This window comes from Manacus vitellinus, unplaced genomic scaffold (assembly GCF_001715985.3).
Source record: "Manacus vitellinus isolate BGI_N305 unplaced genomic scaffold, ASM171598v3 scaffold_1_pilon, whole genome shotgun sequence".
Classification (NCBI taxonomy): Eukaryota; Metazoa; Chordata; class Aves; order Passeriformes; family Pipridae; genus Manacus; species Manacus vitellinus.
Window position 1 is genome coordinate 30,587,219 of NW_021939396.1, and position 16,348 is coordinate 30,603,566.

Consider the following 16,348-nt stretch of genomic DNA (forward strand, 5'->3'; position numbering starts at 1 on the left):
CTTCCATCTCTGGTTTCTTACCTGTATTTATGTCCATTTTTTCCTAAAAGCACTATGGCTGCACACATTTCTATACAATGGAGATGAATAATGAAATAGTACATCTAAAATAAATTTTAAAGTATAACTCTATAATACTAATTAAAGTCACCTGGGGCTTCTCCAGACAAAGAAAATATATATTCTGGGCTGTTCTCCTCTCTAAGTCAAACAAAAGCATGTCTTCTTTCTCCTACAACAAAGTCTTTTCTAGATTGCAACCACAGTACTGAAAGAAAATCATCTTCCACAAAATGGACTTGCATTGAATCTGTTTTCACTGCCTCTCTCACACACATTAAGGATCCAGTGCACAAATCCTTCTTAAATTAGAAGTACTACTCACATCTGTGACACTGCTTATGGATAAGAGTTTTTCAGGACAAGATACTCAGGTAATCTAATGGACATTACTTAGTTTCAAAATAATGATGACCAAATATTCGCATATTATTTTCACACTATAAGATAGTTAAAACATAATTGCAGAGACTACATTTTCAGTTAAAACTGGCAAAAATGTGATCTGCTTTCTCTGCCACTACATCCTAGGTTCTCCATAGAGAGATGACAAAGGAGGGGCATAAAATAGAACCCTCTTTTCATTCTTTCTACCGACCTGAGAACTCAACATGTTGTAGGGAAAAAAACTTGATTAGGAAACAGAATGACAAAAAAATGTTAAAATATGACAGTGTGAGATACTTTACACAAACATATTAAAAATCTGCTGCAAATATTTTGCTATCCACACAAATAAGAAATATCCAAAATAATGAGACTGTGGACATTTATTTTAAGAGTAGTTTTTTTTGTTAGTATTATCTGACAGAAGTTATGGGTGCATCAGGATCTAAAGTGCAGGGGTTTAAATGAGTATACACTGCTAATATTGAACAAATCAGTGGGAATTTTCATTAAAAAACTGAAAATTTGGGTCCAGAGACTACTGAAGCCTATAATGGGTTTTCAAATAACTTTCCATATCTTCAGCAGCTGAGTACTGCTAACTTAAATGGGAGTCTCTGAAAAAGAACTTTGAAAAGACTCTGAAAAATAAGCATATGCAGGAAAACTGTATCTATGCTCTATCTTGTTATCTTTACCTTATAACTTTTCATAGGATTTTATATTTCATTATATAATGTAATGTAAATCCCTATACTTACATCAGAATAAATTCGTGTACCAATGACACGAGCGTAGTGTGGATTTGCCTGCATACAGTTGTGAGGACAATACACCCTGAAAGATCAAAAACAAACCACACACAGTCAGGAATGAGTATCAGAGGATTACTATATCATGTTCATTGTCAGCATTATTGAGTATAAATCAAGTTCATAATGCATATATATGGGTCTATACTGCTCTTAAAATGCTGTCAGTTTTTGAGGCTTTGACCATACAGGTGAAAAGCATTGCTGATTTGAGGTTCATAATGAAGTGCTTAAAATTACACTTTAACAAGTCTGGTCTTCTTCCCTTTTGATAAGCAGATGGTGTTCTTGTCCAACATACATAAGGTTAGTAGAAAAGCCAGCGAGAAGAGAGGTTGTTCACTCTTCTGTAATTTATCTGATTCTACAGCATCCTTTACAAACTGTACAGTCAAATACCTTCACAGAGGAGGCAGATCTGAGTGAGGATCTGCTTTGATGCTGATGACCTGGTGATGTAAGCCAAGCTAGCAACTTATAATGAAGGTGAGCACTGGCATCCATAGCTAAAATGAAAAACTTCGTAAAGTAATGAGATTCCTACCTGATTCTAGGAGATCAGAAGACTACAAAAACAAAGACCATCTTTATTAACTGCATTTTGTTGACCTTTGAGGAAAACTTTCTCAGTGATTCATGGCTGCTATAGTTTCAAAATGCACATGAAAATCATATGGGAAGCTAACTGTAGTACAGAAGGTGTCAAGCATCTTATTTGTTAATTGTGATATGCTACAAGCAAGAACTGACAGTCAACTCAATTTCTACTCTGAACTATTTAATTTTAAAAATGGGTCATGCCCTAAACACTTTGGCCCCTACACGGGGCAGCCCTGGGCAAGTGTTCTTCTCTAGGATGCTATCAAGGCTCCATGGATGTTTGGCACACCACATCACCTAGGCATGCTAGAGTCTTACCAGATGGGTAATTAAAGCAGTCAAGAAAGCTGCTTTTGTTAGAAGGAAGCAAGATCTCAAAGGAGGGCTGTTGAAGAGCTGATGATTTATGATTAGGGTACAAAAGGGAAAAGTAAGCTTGTGTAATCAATGCCATAGCTGATTACTGCTTGTATTTCCTGAGACTATATTTTCAGAATTAAGAGCATGCACAGAATCTCGAATGAATCACTGCTGTTGTGAAGTTCCTTAAGTTGATGTATCAGAATTAAACCATTTTTAACCTTATTTTTATTTTTTAATTTTCCTTAAGACAGACCCTATTTTTCTCTTAATGAAGTTAATTTTAGCTTTTAATAATGAATAAAAAAAGAAAAATATACAAGTATGAAATTGTATCTATCCATTCCTGTGTTCCACTCCTTAGTTTAGTTCTCCACATCTTCCAGCTAGAGAGCCAGGAGCCATAGCCAAACACCAAACAAGTCCATGGACCCAAGTGCTACATGAAGGGATGTTTTTCTAGCAGTTCTGGCTTTGTACTTGCTTCCTGTATTGGCTGTAGGATTGCTATGAAAGTAATCCTGTGGATATCTCCAGCTTAGTTTGTGGTAAATCATGCTACAGTGTATTTACCTTTGACTCATCTATGGTTTTAAGAACTGTTACCAAATTCGTTCATCAAAATATTGCAGCACAGCTTCTTTCGAAGAGTTAAAACACAGTCTTCAAAGAAATGGAACAAATATTTAAAGCTGTTTACTGACCTGCAGACCACACCTTATTTAACCATATATATTTCAACTTTTTTTTTCAATCCAGTTCCTACAGAACTCCCAAACAAATCGGTAAGTTCTGCAATAAATATCTGTATTGTATCCTTCTATTGTATCTGTTTTACAGGTAAATAAATTGAAATAAAGTGTACTTTGCCCAAGGTGCATAGAAATAATACTGGATAATGAAGAATTATTCACAGTCTTTAGCCTAACAATTTCACTAAGATTAGCAACAGGATCCTCATGGGCAAAAGAAAAAGAGATTCTCCCATTGAAAAAACCTGCAGATCATCTTTACTTACCTGGCTTTCTACTGAGACCAAAGATTTAAGTATCAGTTAAACATTTCTGACTTCATTTTCACAGCTACTGTTGACATCTTTGATCAATGACAACTTAGGATAATTAGGAACTGATAGAAATATTTGCAGCACTTTAAACTAATAAAATTTTAATAATTTTACCTTGGACAGTGTGAGGCTGGTTTTTGAAATGGACAGAGTTGTTCCACTGTTGTTTCACAGGTAATAGCCTGAACTGAAGAAAGTAAAACAGAAACAAATAAATATGTGCTATTTAGAAAAATCATAAAGTAGTACTGAGTTTATAAGAAATTAATACTAACCTGTTACTTTAGAGACAGTGAAGGAATTAGCTGACTGGTATTTTCTGAAGAAGAAATAACAGAAATTGTCAGTAAATAATATATTTCAGTGATTTCTTTTAGCTAGAAGTATTTTTATTAGAGAATATAGAAATTAACTCAAGACACTGTCCCAAATCACTTTTTACTCACTGCACCCCCCCCGCCCAGTTGTGAATCTATTTATTGCAATGACACATTTATTTTGTACTCCCACTGAATCCATCTGAAAAAAAAAGAATGCATGTTAAACTCTTTCAGTAGTTTAATTTGCTAAGAGAGTAGTCTGCTAGGAACAAACCATGCAATATATTTGTCCCTCAAAATGTAGCATGTGGTTGCTCAGAAGCATTCATCTACCAGAAGAGATCATTCACTTTCTGCTCAAGATTCATTCCTATAAACAACTCCAACTCTGAAAAGAGTTTCTCCTCACAGACTTTCTGAAACATTTAATTAAATTTTATTTTTGGATCTGTTATCAACAGTATCACACTGAAAACCCAGTATAAATGTAACAGTCATTTTTTCTCAGTAATTATATGGTACCCAGATGCATTCGTTTCCTGTTGTTATAAAGAGTCAGGTATATAGATTATGTTGTTTCATTCCAAATTGATGAGCATTTCTATTCTACTCCTCTTATATTCTGTTTTCCTCCTCTTTTACTCCTTGGATACACCTTTGATTCTGATATTTTTCATCTGTAACACAGAAACTGATGATGTTTTTGGCACCCATATAGCTATTTATTATTAAAAAAAAAACAAACCAAGGAAATGATTCCCTATTCCCCTTTGGAACAAATTGCTCCTGGGGACTCCACTGTTTGCCTGCATTGGTTTATTTAGTTGTATGGCCCATCAATTTCACATTGTTTTCACTGAGGTAGTTCATACTTCTGTTGCCCTAGCATTGCAAACACTGATGGGGGTATAGTTCACTGTACTCTTTCGTTGATTATTTGTTGTTGAGATATTAGAACAGCATCCTATACTAAGAAAATCCAACAGCTGAAAAAACATCTTTATTAGCAATCCTGATTAGAAATCAGAGGAGCTGAAGATTAGGAAGTTTGCTGTATGCTGCACTGACAGTCCCTTTTCTGTATTGCCTATTCTGGTTTGCAATAGACAATAGAGGTGAGATCCACTTTATGTCATCTTTTCATTGAATGGATATGTAGTTTATGCAAGGCTCCATATAGAGACACTGGTAAGAGTCAGGTAGCTGCAAGGTATCCCCTGCTTTATCGATGGGCCTTTGGAAGGTTTGAAACTTTGGTAAATAATCTTTATTTATCCCATAGCCAACAAAACCAAGTGTTAATACCTTGCTCTGAGTTCTGACTCTCAAAGGATAGGTGCTAAATACACTCAGGTAGGCTGGACACTCATACAGTTTTGTCTCATATGGCACAGAAACACAGAGATTTCAACTGATGGAAAATCAATTGCTTCTAGTTTAAAAGATTGTTTTACAGTTTATCTACTCTTAGACTTGCTCCTAATATGTTAGGATTGGTATAATCCAGAGTTACTTGTCTCATTGTCTCAAAGCACGTAAAAAAAGAAATATTTGTCTGTATCTTCATTTTTAGGTGGGTAACTGAAACCACAGTCAGGTCACCAGATGATCCAAAGAAACAGATTGATATCAATGCCTTAAGTGCTACCCAGGTAGACCAAATTATAGGTCATTAAATTTAGTCTACTATTGGCTTCTCATAGGACTGACTACCATTGGCTTTTCATAGGACAGTGAAAGTTTCTAGCAGCTTCTAACAGAAGCCACCCTATAGTTCCCCCCACTACTAAAACCCAGCTACAGGTTAAACCCATGACACAGGTAAGTGTTCTTCTCTATGCCGGATTAGACTGATCTGTTGAAAAGAGAAACTATCACAGGTGCACAGCACAGAGTGTACGTACAGTCTCTGATGATCACCTACCTCCTTACCCTTGGGTTTACACCTGAGCCAAACACATCACTCAGCAAAATTCTATTTTCTTTCAGTTCAATGTCACTCCTACATTAACTGTTCCACACATACTACTATTACATATATACTAATTATAGATAAAAATAAGGACAGAAATGTACAGCTCTGAAGAACACATTACTATATATATTGAAGTGTAATTTGCAAATATTAATAGTATCTTAGATTTAAATATGCTAATACTGATGTTTCCCTATCATTGGATAATTACATAAGAAACAGCAAGTATTCTCCCCTTCTGTGCACTGCTTTTCTGGATTTTCTCAGAAAATTTCTCAGAAATTGTGGAAGTGTGATGAAATCATCAAACATATAGGAAGAGGTGTATTTTCTACTTGGTTCATATTCTTCATATGTACACTACAAGAGGGTCACTTACAGAAAAAACCTTGTAAGATTATTGCTTTCTTAACTGTCATAGATTGCTCTGTCCATGGTCCAACTTTGGAAATAATACTAGCTTTGTTCAAAACATGTAAAACAATCTGCCTTCTTTCACATCATAATTGTGTCACTTTTCTGTCCACCATTAAACACTGGCTAAAGTTTCAGAATGGACACAATAACTCCATATCCATGTGCCTTTCTACAGTATTTTCATATTCTTTATGACAAAAAGTATGAGAAAAATATTTTACTGTGATATATCTTGTAGGAACTACAAATAAACATGTGAAAACCTTTCCATATATTTTAAGAAAACTTACCCAATTGACTGAATGCCATTTCTGTAAGACTTGATAAAGTAGTTTTTCCTCCCTTGCCTAGTGACATCAACCCAACCACCTTCATTGTCTAGGATGCCATAATGTATGGCAGCTTTACAAATACTGGATTGCTGAAAAACAGAGCAAGAAAAGCAGTTTCATGTCAGACAATAATAAGGTTTCAATTACAATGCGTCATTAAAACCTTGGTAGAGAGTCTATTAGGTTTGGCATGGTCTATGTAGGTATTATTTCACACAAATAAAACACCACTTTGCCTTAGAGATAAACTGTTCTTATTTACATTATACTTGTTCACAGTAGTTATTTCTTATATTGTTTTCCAGACCTACAGAGTAAACGCTATACTTTCAGCTAGCATTAAGGTTTCACAAGTAGGCCTACCTTATTGAAACAATTTATACAAGTGTACCCACAAATTGCTGTACTTTTCCTTTAATCGCACCTTCACATATTTACATTCAAACAAGTGGACATAAAAATTCTACTTCTGTGTATGCGTAAGTATGAAGCATATTTGGACAGTACATGCAGAATAGCAGATGCAAATTTAGGTCATCTGATGCTATCTTAAACATTTGGTGTTAGCTTTTATTTTTGGTGAATGTTGATATACTCAAAATGCATTCTTAATACGATTTTAACTAGTATTCCAACAGAAAAGACATTTCATTAAACACTCTACTGGTACAAAATCTAATTTAAAAATATTTATTTACCATTTCATAATGTACACTTCCAATAACTTTGGCTTTGCTATCCAAACAGCCAGCAGGACATTCATACCTAAGAGAATAAAATACAACTTGGTCTTAAATCCTGGGATTACAAAAAGGGAAAATATTCCAGCTCATGTACAAATACAGCCTTTCAGAATCTCAAAATGACAACTGTAAAATTTACCATACCTATTGCAAGTTGTTCCTTTGCACTGATCTCTTAGCCTTACTTCACATGAGACAATCTGAGCTAAAACAAGCAAAAAGCAAATTCACTGCAGTGAATTTCACACTATACAATTTAATTTTGTTGACCACTTGCAAATCAGGTAAATTCCTTACACATTTGCTGCGTGCTTATTACTTCATTTTTCTCACTGTCATCAGTGCCTGTGGAGGCCGAAGGTGAATGTGTTCTTGGCCGGCTTTGCACTGTTGCATCCTGGGCTTTGGATCGTTGACGTTCAATCTCGTTGGTTTCCTCTTCTGGCTCATGGGGAGAATAAGGTCTTTCTGAATCCTCTGTTTCAGAAAATGGGCAAAAAAAATAATCTCTCAGAAGAAAAAAAAATCAGTGTGGAATGTAAATCCCTCACTGTGTTTCAGTAAAATGACTTTGTTCTCATAAAATGGTGGAAAAATGAAAGCAAGAAAGACTTCTCACTATTTCATAAGATAAAGAACACAAGATTAATAAAAACATCTCAAGTATGTTTGTGATACTGAGCAAAGATTTTTTTTTTCTAGCACATGCAGCACAATTTAAGTATGAAAATGCTCCTGTTTTAGTACCTTTATGCCATCAGAAAACCAATAGAACAAAGATGATCTCAGTTATACATGAATTTTACCAAATTCACAGATGATATGCAGTTAAAGAAGCTTATTTCATAATAAAATACACCTGAAAATGAGGCCCTTCTATTCATACACAATGAAAATAATTTTGAAATACTTATAACTGAATGTACATTTCTTACTTAGACAAGAACTATAAGGAAGGTATTTGGGCACGTTTATGCACTTTCATATGGTCCATATGAGATCTCAAAAGTTATTAAGAAAAATTGCTAAATTACTCATACACAGAGTAAAGCAAAAAGAAGTAGCAGCTTCATAATATGTTGTGTTTCAATGCTATAAAATATGAATAGCATTCCAAAAATTTTAAGAAGTTAATAATCATCCTAGCCTACATTTTAATTTCTAATGTCTTTTAGTTTTGTTCTTGATTTTTCATATAGCACATGACTATGTCATTGAGATAATGTTTCCCTATAAACAAATGACTGCATAGACTTCCACTGTAATTACAGAAAGGCATAAATAGCACACAGTGACAGTCTCCATCCTTGTGCACTAAAAGCCCTGAATCAGCTCTTATCAGCAGGAGTTCAGTACAGTCCACTCTGATGAGGCTCAGCCTCACATACCATAACTACATGATCTCATTCATCATAGTAAAGAAGGGCCCTACCAGGTCTTTGGGTATATGTATAATATATACTATTCCACTATGTTAAGGCATAATGAGGAAAGAAGTAAAAAAGGAAAGGTTACATTTCTATTCCCATTTATAGTTGTAATGCTGAAATAGTACTTACCTCTGTAACAAAGATTTTCTCTACAACCTCCTCCAAAACTAGGGGGACATGCAGAACAAGGGCGACCAGGTTTATAAGGAGCATGACCCCACCAATTACCCCTTTACACAAAAAGAAAAAAAAATAGCAAAAAATATCTTAATAAATAAATGTATTAACATTAAACAGCATTTAGTATGTCAACAAATAAATAATGAAAACCAGCAGATACATAAGACTGTAACTTTGTTCTGATATTCCCAAGTAACAAGCAATAGGATGAGAGGAAATGATCTCAAGTTGCTCTAGGGGAGGTTTATATTGGATATTAGGAAACATTTCTTCACTGAAAGGGCTGTCAAGGACTGGAACAGGCTGCCCAGGGAAGTGGTGGAATCAGCATCCCTGGAGGTATTTAAAAGACATGTAGATGTGACACTTAGGGACATCGTTTAGAGGTGAACTTGGCAGTTTTAGGTTAACAGTTGGAGTCAGTGGCCTTAAAGGTCTTTTCCAATCCAAATGATTCTATGATTCTATACCAAATACATAGGATGTAGTTGAAAAGTCCATGAAGAAAAAAGCTGAAGAACTGATGTAAATTGTTGTAAGATCTTTTCAGACTGGCATAGCACTGTAAGACTAAGTTCCTCCATTAAATGAGAACAGGCTCCACTCTCCTAGATGGAATATCCTATAAAAGTTGATCTTAACCATGAGCTTTCTGTTACACATTCCTTAAAGTCACAGTGGGGAGATACAAATATCACACTACAACAAAGATCTCTGATGCTGTATACTAAAACATGGACCAGAAAACCAAAGGACTAGAAAAATCACAAGAGTATTTGGGTAGCCAAAGCCTGCCTTGGGAACAAAGTAACAGTACAAATGATAGAAAATCCAGACTGATCTCCTTTCAGATTATTTAAAGTATCTTGCCCCCCCAAGATATTTCTGGGTATCAATCTACTTACTTAGGAGAATAATTGCATACAAGATAGACTGCTTTTGGCCAAATCTGTCCCCAGATGTTCATGTTATGACACAAATTAATTGCACAACCAATTCTGCTACTTGTAGCCCAAACAACCTACGGAAAATGAAAGAGAAAAATGTGAAACCAAAGCTGATAAACTTAAAATCATAACTATCTCCAAACTTCAATATATAAAACTCAAATAACAGAAGTGATATATTCCCCTCTGTTATAAATGGTTTGAAGTGACCTAATTACAACTGCCAAAAGGCCATTTGGTTATACCCTTAATAGAAAGAAAAGCTTTACCTTGACACAAAAAATGCGGTTCTCATTTTATACATATAAATGGTCTAAGCATATATTTGAAAGTGTAGCAAAACATTTACAAAACATGATCTGAAGAACTGGTTCTTGGAATTACAATTTATAGATGATTGTGAGTTAGAAGTTATGTTCCTGTGCTCTAGAGTTCTCAGTACAACCTAAAGACCCAGAGGGGTTTGGATCGGTTGGACTGAGAGAACAGATATCTTTCATCAGTAAAAGGAAGTAAGATAAAGGATAAAATTTAAAAAAAAACAAACTCATACGCCAAATAGACCCAAGTAATGGATTTTAAATGAATATGCTTTCATGTCATTGCCGTCAAAGGTGGCTGTGCTCCTTATTCACCTTTCATTGCAGATCTCAAAATAATCAGAGTGACAAAGGCTGGAATCTTCAAATTAGACAAATATGACAGGTGTTGAAATTGTATTAATTCAAGGTAAGCCAAATCTGTAGATCCAACAGGATACCACAAAAACACTATATATGTATTGATCTCGCATGTAATGGTAAGTGTAATTATATTTAGAAAAATGGTAAATAAGAATATGGAGGTAATTCTGTTTTAAAATTAGATACAATTGTAAATTATGCTACTAAAAAGAAAATAAATGTTTAAAAATTAATCATTTTTAGGTTTTCGAATATTGTATCACAAATTTTATGTGGACTGTAGTATAATCTCAAAACCATATATTTCCCATTCACTGAAAACATGACTGGCTCCCCTCTGCCAAAATTCAGGCTAGATACGCAAATTTCAGAAGTAAGCAATAAATTAGTTTTATGCAATTTTAAAAACATGCTGAAATTAAAGTAATATCTTAAAATCTATTCCTTGCTCTGAGGAACTCACCTAAGAAAATATTTCTTTTTTTTAAAAATGAGCTGTTTCTTCAGCTTGTTACAGAAAGGACTATCAGCACAGCAGCACAAAGGCCGGATTATGTGAAGTGCAGTGAGCAGCAACACAGTGCTACACTGGTGTTCGTGAGCTTTTTCCTTAGTCCTGATAAGGAAGTGATATTCATGAGGATGAAGTCTAAAGATTTGTATGGCAACCCTACTCTGTTACTAATACCCAGTGCTTTTAACCATAGAGTCTAAACAAGCCCTTTTAGGGCTTTTGTGCTATGGCATATACTGAAAGTTTAGTATGCTCTAATTATCATACAGCAACATAACTGGAGGTCTCAACCACTCTTTTCCACAGATGATAAAAAACAAACACACCTACATACCTGTGTGTAATGTGTACAAACAGGACCAGAGCATCTGTATGGACAATATGGATTGCATTCATGAGGATAGGGATATGTGAAATCTCTCACTTCATCATACCATGCTTGGACATGAAATGTTGGAGGTCTGTACCTATGAAAGCCAGTAGCAACGTATTAGATCATTCAAAAGTTGTAGCTTCTATCATTTTTCCTTTAATTAATAATCAAATTTTAAATTTTAAAAAACTTCATATATTGAATAAAACAGTATCTTAAACTACCTTCCCCAATGTGCCCCCAAATTCTGTCCAATTGATGGAAGAAGGTTTGCTGGTCCATGCTCCCACAGACAGGTTTCAGCCCATGACTCTGCAGATCTCTCCAGTTCTGTGTCCCATGTCTGAAATTTGAAAGAAAAGAAAGGGAAATCTTCTTAGAAATCCTTGGTGTGTATCTCATTCTATAAAAAATTAAAAAAGAAGACTGTCCATTTTTGAAGTTTCTTTTACTGAGGCAGAAGACTGAAGAAAAAAGTGAGACTTGAAAACTGTATGCTCCATTTGTGTTATGTAAGAAAGAAAAATGTTTTCACCATGAGAAAAAAAAAAAGTTTTAATCCCATTGCAGCATTCCCTTTAGAAACCATGTGCAGCCATGTTGCAGTGAATAAAGCACAAATACAAAATTGAAAGGTTTAGTTCAACTTTCCAAGCTAAATTAAGTGCTTTTTCTATCTTGAGATTTCTTTTTACTTATGGGTACTTTTCTTAGCCAAAAGGGTATTACCCAACATGCTTTCAAACAAAGCTTTATTTCCTCTAAACCAATAGTTCATGTGAAATGAATGCGATTTTCTCTTCCTTTTCTATAACGAGCTTTTGTTGAAATAATACACAATTCAAACACAAATTATGAAAACTAGAGTAAGGTTGTCATTCATTGATTTTATCACTAGGTTGGCAAAAAAGGAGACATTCATGAGGCATGTTTAGGACAAGTCAAAAAAAAAGATCATGAATTACTGTGTATCACTATTCTTTATTCTTATTTTTAATTCTTTAAGAGACATGGAAGAATAGGCTCGTAGCTGAAAGGCAAATCAAAAAAATCATACCATACTCTGTATGCATAGTTTTTACTGCACTAATCTGGGGTTTGCTCAAAGTGATCCATCCCTCTTGCACAAAGTATCCATAATGCTGCTTGACTTTTTGAATCTCCTGAGACCTGCAGAAACAGTTTCCAGACACCTATCTCTCTGATACCAATGCTCAGGTTAGGAAACTATAGTATTTCCTGGGGAAAGAACCTCAAGTATTTCATCATAAATTCAGATTAAGTTTCATAGATTGAGACTATGCTATCTAAATAACAATAATTCAATATTTCCAGATCCAAATTCCCATGCAGCCACTGGAAATCATGTCTACAAATTTTTGGCACAGATGAAAGGTAGAAAGCTCCTTAACACAACCAAAGATTACACAAATATAACAGACAAATTCCACATGCTAAAATTTATTTTTCTATTGATTTTGACATGCAGTTTTCATGTTATTAATCAGATTACCCATTAAAAACAAATATGTCCTTGGTTATATAAGACCATCATTATATCACTCAATTTAATCGTAGAATATCTGTTCTTGCTTCTCTTCTTCAGAGGTCTCCAATGTATTGCATTCCATTCTGTCTTATTATTATCATACAATCACACAGAATCACAGAATATGCCAAGTTGGAAGAGATCCACAAGGATCACTGAGTTCAAGTCCCAGCCCTACACAGGACCATCCCCAAGAGTCACACCAGGTGCCCCAGAGTATCATCCAAACGCTTCTTGAACTCTGTCAGGCCTGGTGCTGTGACCACTTCCCTGTTCCAGCACTCAACCACCCTCTGGCTGAAGAACCTTTTTCTAATATCCAACCTAAACCTCCCCTGACACAACTTCAGGCCGTTCCCTCAGATCCAGTCACGGGTCACCACAGAGAAGAGATCAGTGCCTGCCCCTCCTCTTCCCTTCTCAAGGAAGTTGTAACTGCAATGAGGTCTCCCCTCAGTCTCCTCTTCTCCAGGATGAACAGACCAAGTGACCTCAGCCGCTCCCCTTGAGACCCTTCCCCATCTTTGTTGCCCTCCTTTGGACACTCTCCAATAGCTCAGTATGTTTCTTATATTGCAGTGACCAAAACTGCACTCAGTATTCAAAGTGAGGCCACAACAGCACAGAGCAGAGCAGGACAATCACCTCCCTCAACTAGCTGGCAATCATCAGCAAGTAAGAAATTTACAGAGTACATTTTGACTCCCAAAATGCAATATTTATTTTGACAGAATTACTCAAACAGTATAATAACGACAAAATAAATCTTTTAATCCACCTTTGGATACAAAGCCCATTAGTTTTAGAAAACAGTAGGAATTTTCTATTCACCCTTCTGGGCCAGTACTTTGATATCATAAACTCCAGCATTCTTTAATCTTCATAATATTCTAATCTTAAATCACAAAATTTTATATGACAGTTTGTATAAATCTTTTCCTCTTCGCTTTTGTTGTCACACTACCATAAATAGTTCTTCTCCCTTCTGAACCCATTGTAAAAAAACAGGAAGGTTAACATACTTCCTCCACATACATATTTTGTTCTTATAGATTGTAGTACCATTGCTTCATCATTCTATCATGAAATCACAAGATCATAAAATTTTAAAACAAAAGCCACTACAGTTTGTTTTTGTCGCATATATTGCATGACATTAAGTCAGTTCAAAATCTTATAATATGTAGATTTAGCTCTGAGCATGAACAAGTCATAAAGTTAACATATTTCCCAAATAATTGTTGTTAAGAATGGTTTTACCAACTAGACTCTGAAATGCAAATTTAGAGTAAATTAGACTTATGATAGATGTGGTGGGTCTGGCTGAGCCGAAATTTATTTCCCCATAGTAGCCCTCACAGTGCCGTGCTCTGCATTGGTAGCTAGAGGAGTGTTGATAACACACCCATGTTTTGGCTACTGCTGAGCACAGCACTGTAACATTCCTTCTTCAATCGAGGGCGAGATCCTGGGAGGAGACAGAAGTAGGCCAGCTGACCCACACTGACCAAGGTAATATTCCATACCATAGGACATCAACCCAGATATAAAACCTGAGGCAAGGAGCAGGACTGGAGGCACTCACTGCCTCCGACGGCTGCCTGCTGACAACCATTACGTGTGCTGGAGCCCTGCTTCTCGGAGAAGTGGCCGACCATCGCTGCTTATGGGAAGTAGAGATTAACTGCTGGCTTCTGCTTTGTGTGTGCATACGCTGCTTTTGCTTTCTTTTTTGCATGAACTGCCTTATCGCAACCCACGATTTGTGTTGTTTTCTTTTCCCACCTTACCCTCTACCCTGTCCGGCTGGAAAGGGGAGGGATAGAGTGGCTGGGTGGGCACCTGGCATTCAGCCAAGGTCAACCCACCACAGTCCTTTTTGGCGCCCAGTCGTGGGGCACGACAAAGGCAGTTATATATATATATACACATTGCATTGCATTGCTTATAGCTTTACTTTACTAGTTTCGGGAACATACTAATATAAACAATGGTTCTGCACCCTGCTTTTGTACTAATGGCCTTTCTGTGCTGGGGGAGTTGTCTTCTGGGTAACTATTTGAGACTGATGGAGGAATACAACCTCCCCCCCCTTCCTGACTGATATAAATGGCTTTATAATGAAGTCACCCATGCTCCTTGCTAATCCTTATGTGAGCTGTTTAGTAATGTTACTGCTACTAACCAATATTGTCAGAACATTATGGAGTTTGTGGAATGTGGTGTTATCTTGGTGTAGGAGAAAACAAACTTTAGGTGATAATATATTGGGATATGCCCTGAGGGGCCCAGTTCCTGGGTGGCAGGGAGTGTGGAAGGATTCCTACGGTGTTTGACACCTCCCATTACCCGGGACTTCACACCTGATGGGTATTCAATCCTAGCAAACTGACACATCACCTCACGGAAGGGTGCCTTGCCTACCCCAATCAAAACCAACAGCTTCTTGCCCTGGCCTGGCCTGTGCTTATCGAGCCACAGTTCAATACTCTCAGAAGACTGCAGTGGAGGCCGGAACCCAAACCGTAATGGAGGACACTCTGGCTGAGACAAGGACTCGGATTGTAACACCTACAGGCTTTTTGGTGGCCTGTACGGGGAAGTTATGAGGATTTTGAGATAAGGATAGTAATTGGGAGAGGTAACGAGCAAAACAAGTATTGAATACTGTTTGAGAATGAAATGATCGTGGGGAATTTTTGCTGTAATTGTGGTAAAGGTACAAGGGGTGGATTTTGCGTAAATTGTTCACTTAAGTTTGGTGATTGGTGATGTTATTTTGATTTTTGGCAAGGGGAATTTTCATTATATTCTGTTTTGGTAGGTTGTTATTTCTTTTGTTTATGTAAGGGAAGGTTGTGTGATGAATGTAAAATTTAAAATTCTTAAATATGTGATTCACAGAGGTGAGGAGTGGAATGTAGTGGGTTTCTGTGGCTGGGTTTTTCCCTGGGTGCGGTAGTCCACGGGGGCCGTACAGTGTGTGTGCTTGGCCTATCTGTTAGAAGCTGCTAGAAGCTTCCCCTGTCCCGTGGAGCCAATGCCAGCTGGCTCCAGGATTGGGCCAAGCCAATTAGAAGTAACAGCAATGCCTCTGTGATAACATTTAAGAACAGAAGATTGTTGCATAGAAGAAATTCCAGCCAGGGAAGAGCGGAGTGAGAACATGGGAATGACGACGTAGACACCAAGGTCAGCACAGAAGGAGGAGCAGGAGGTGCTCCAGGCACCAGAGCTGAGGCCTTGCAGGCTGTGGTGCAGACCATGGTGGAGCAGCTGTGCCCCTGCAGCCCATGGAGGACCATCAGGGTGCAGAGACCCACCTGCAGCCCATGGACAAGCCCATGCTGGAGCAGGTGGATGCATGAAGGAGGTTGTGAACCCATGGGAGGCCCAGGATAGAGCAGGGTCCTGCCAGAGACCTGCGGCCCATGGAGACAGAAGCCCACCCTGGAGCAGGTTTTTCCGGGGTAGGACTTGTGGCCCCTGTGGGGGACCCACGTCAGTACAGCTCATTCATGAAGGACTGCACCCCATGGAGGAATGACCCATGGGACAGCAGTTTGGGAAGAACTGCTGCCCAAGGGATGGACTCACGCT

General features: G+C 37.1%; 1 protein-coding gene across 2 annotated transcripts in view; it reads right to left on the reverse strand.

Moving 5' to 3' along the window:
* The window catches only part of CRISPLD1 (cysteine rich secretory protein LCCL domain containing 1), a 40,344-nt gene that overhangs the window by 6,808 nt on the left and 17,188 nt on the right, over positions 1–16,348 (reverse strand). For both annotated transcript variants that reach the window (XM_018079284.2, XM_018079278.2), the window contains exons 2-12: positions 11,424–11,542; positions 11,161–11,293; positions 9,588–9,703; positions 8,632–8,732; positions 7,370–7,549; positions 7,217–7,277; positions 7,028–7,094; positions 6,288–6,418; positions 3,561–3,604; positions 3,400–3,472; positions 1,209–1,284 (exon numbers count right to left, since the gene is read on the reverse strand). In XM_018079284.2, the coding sequence (XP_017934773.1) occupies positions 1,209–1,284; positions 3,400–3,472; positions 3,561–3,604; positions 6,288–6,418; positions 7,028–7,094; positions 7,217–7,277; positions 7,370–7,549; positions 8,632–8,732; positions 9,588–9,703; positions 11,161–11,293; positions 11,424–11,542 (1,101 nt within the window). The remainder of the gene's footprint in view (positions 1–1,208; positions 1,285–3,399; positions 3,473–3,560; positions 3,605–6,287; positions 6,419–7,027; positions 7,095–7,216; positions 7,278–7,369; positions 7,550–8,631; positions 8,733–9,587; positions 9,704–11,160; positions 11,294–11,423; positions 11,543–16,348) is intronic.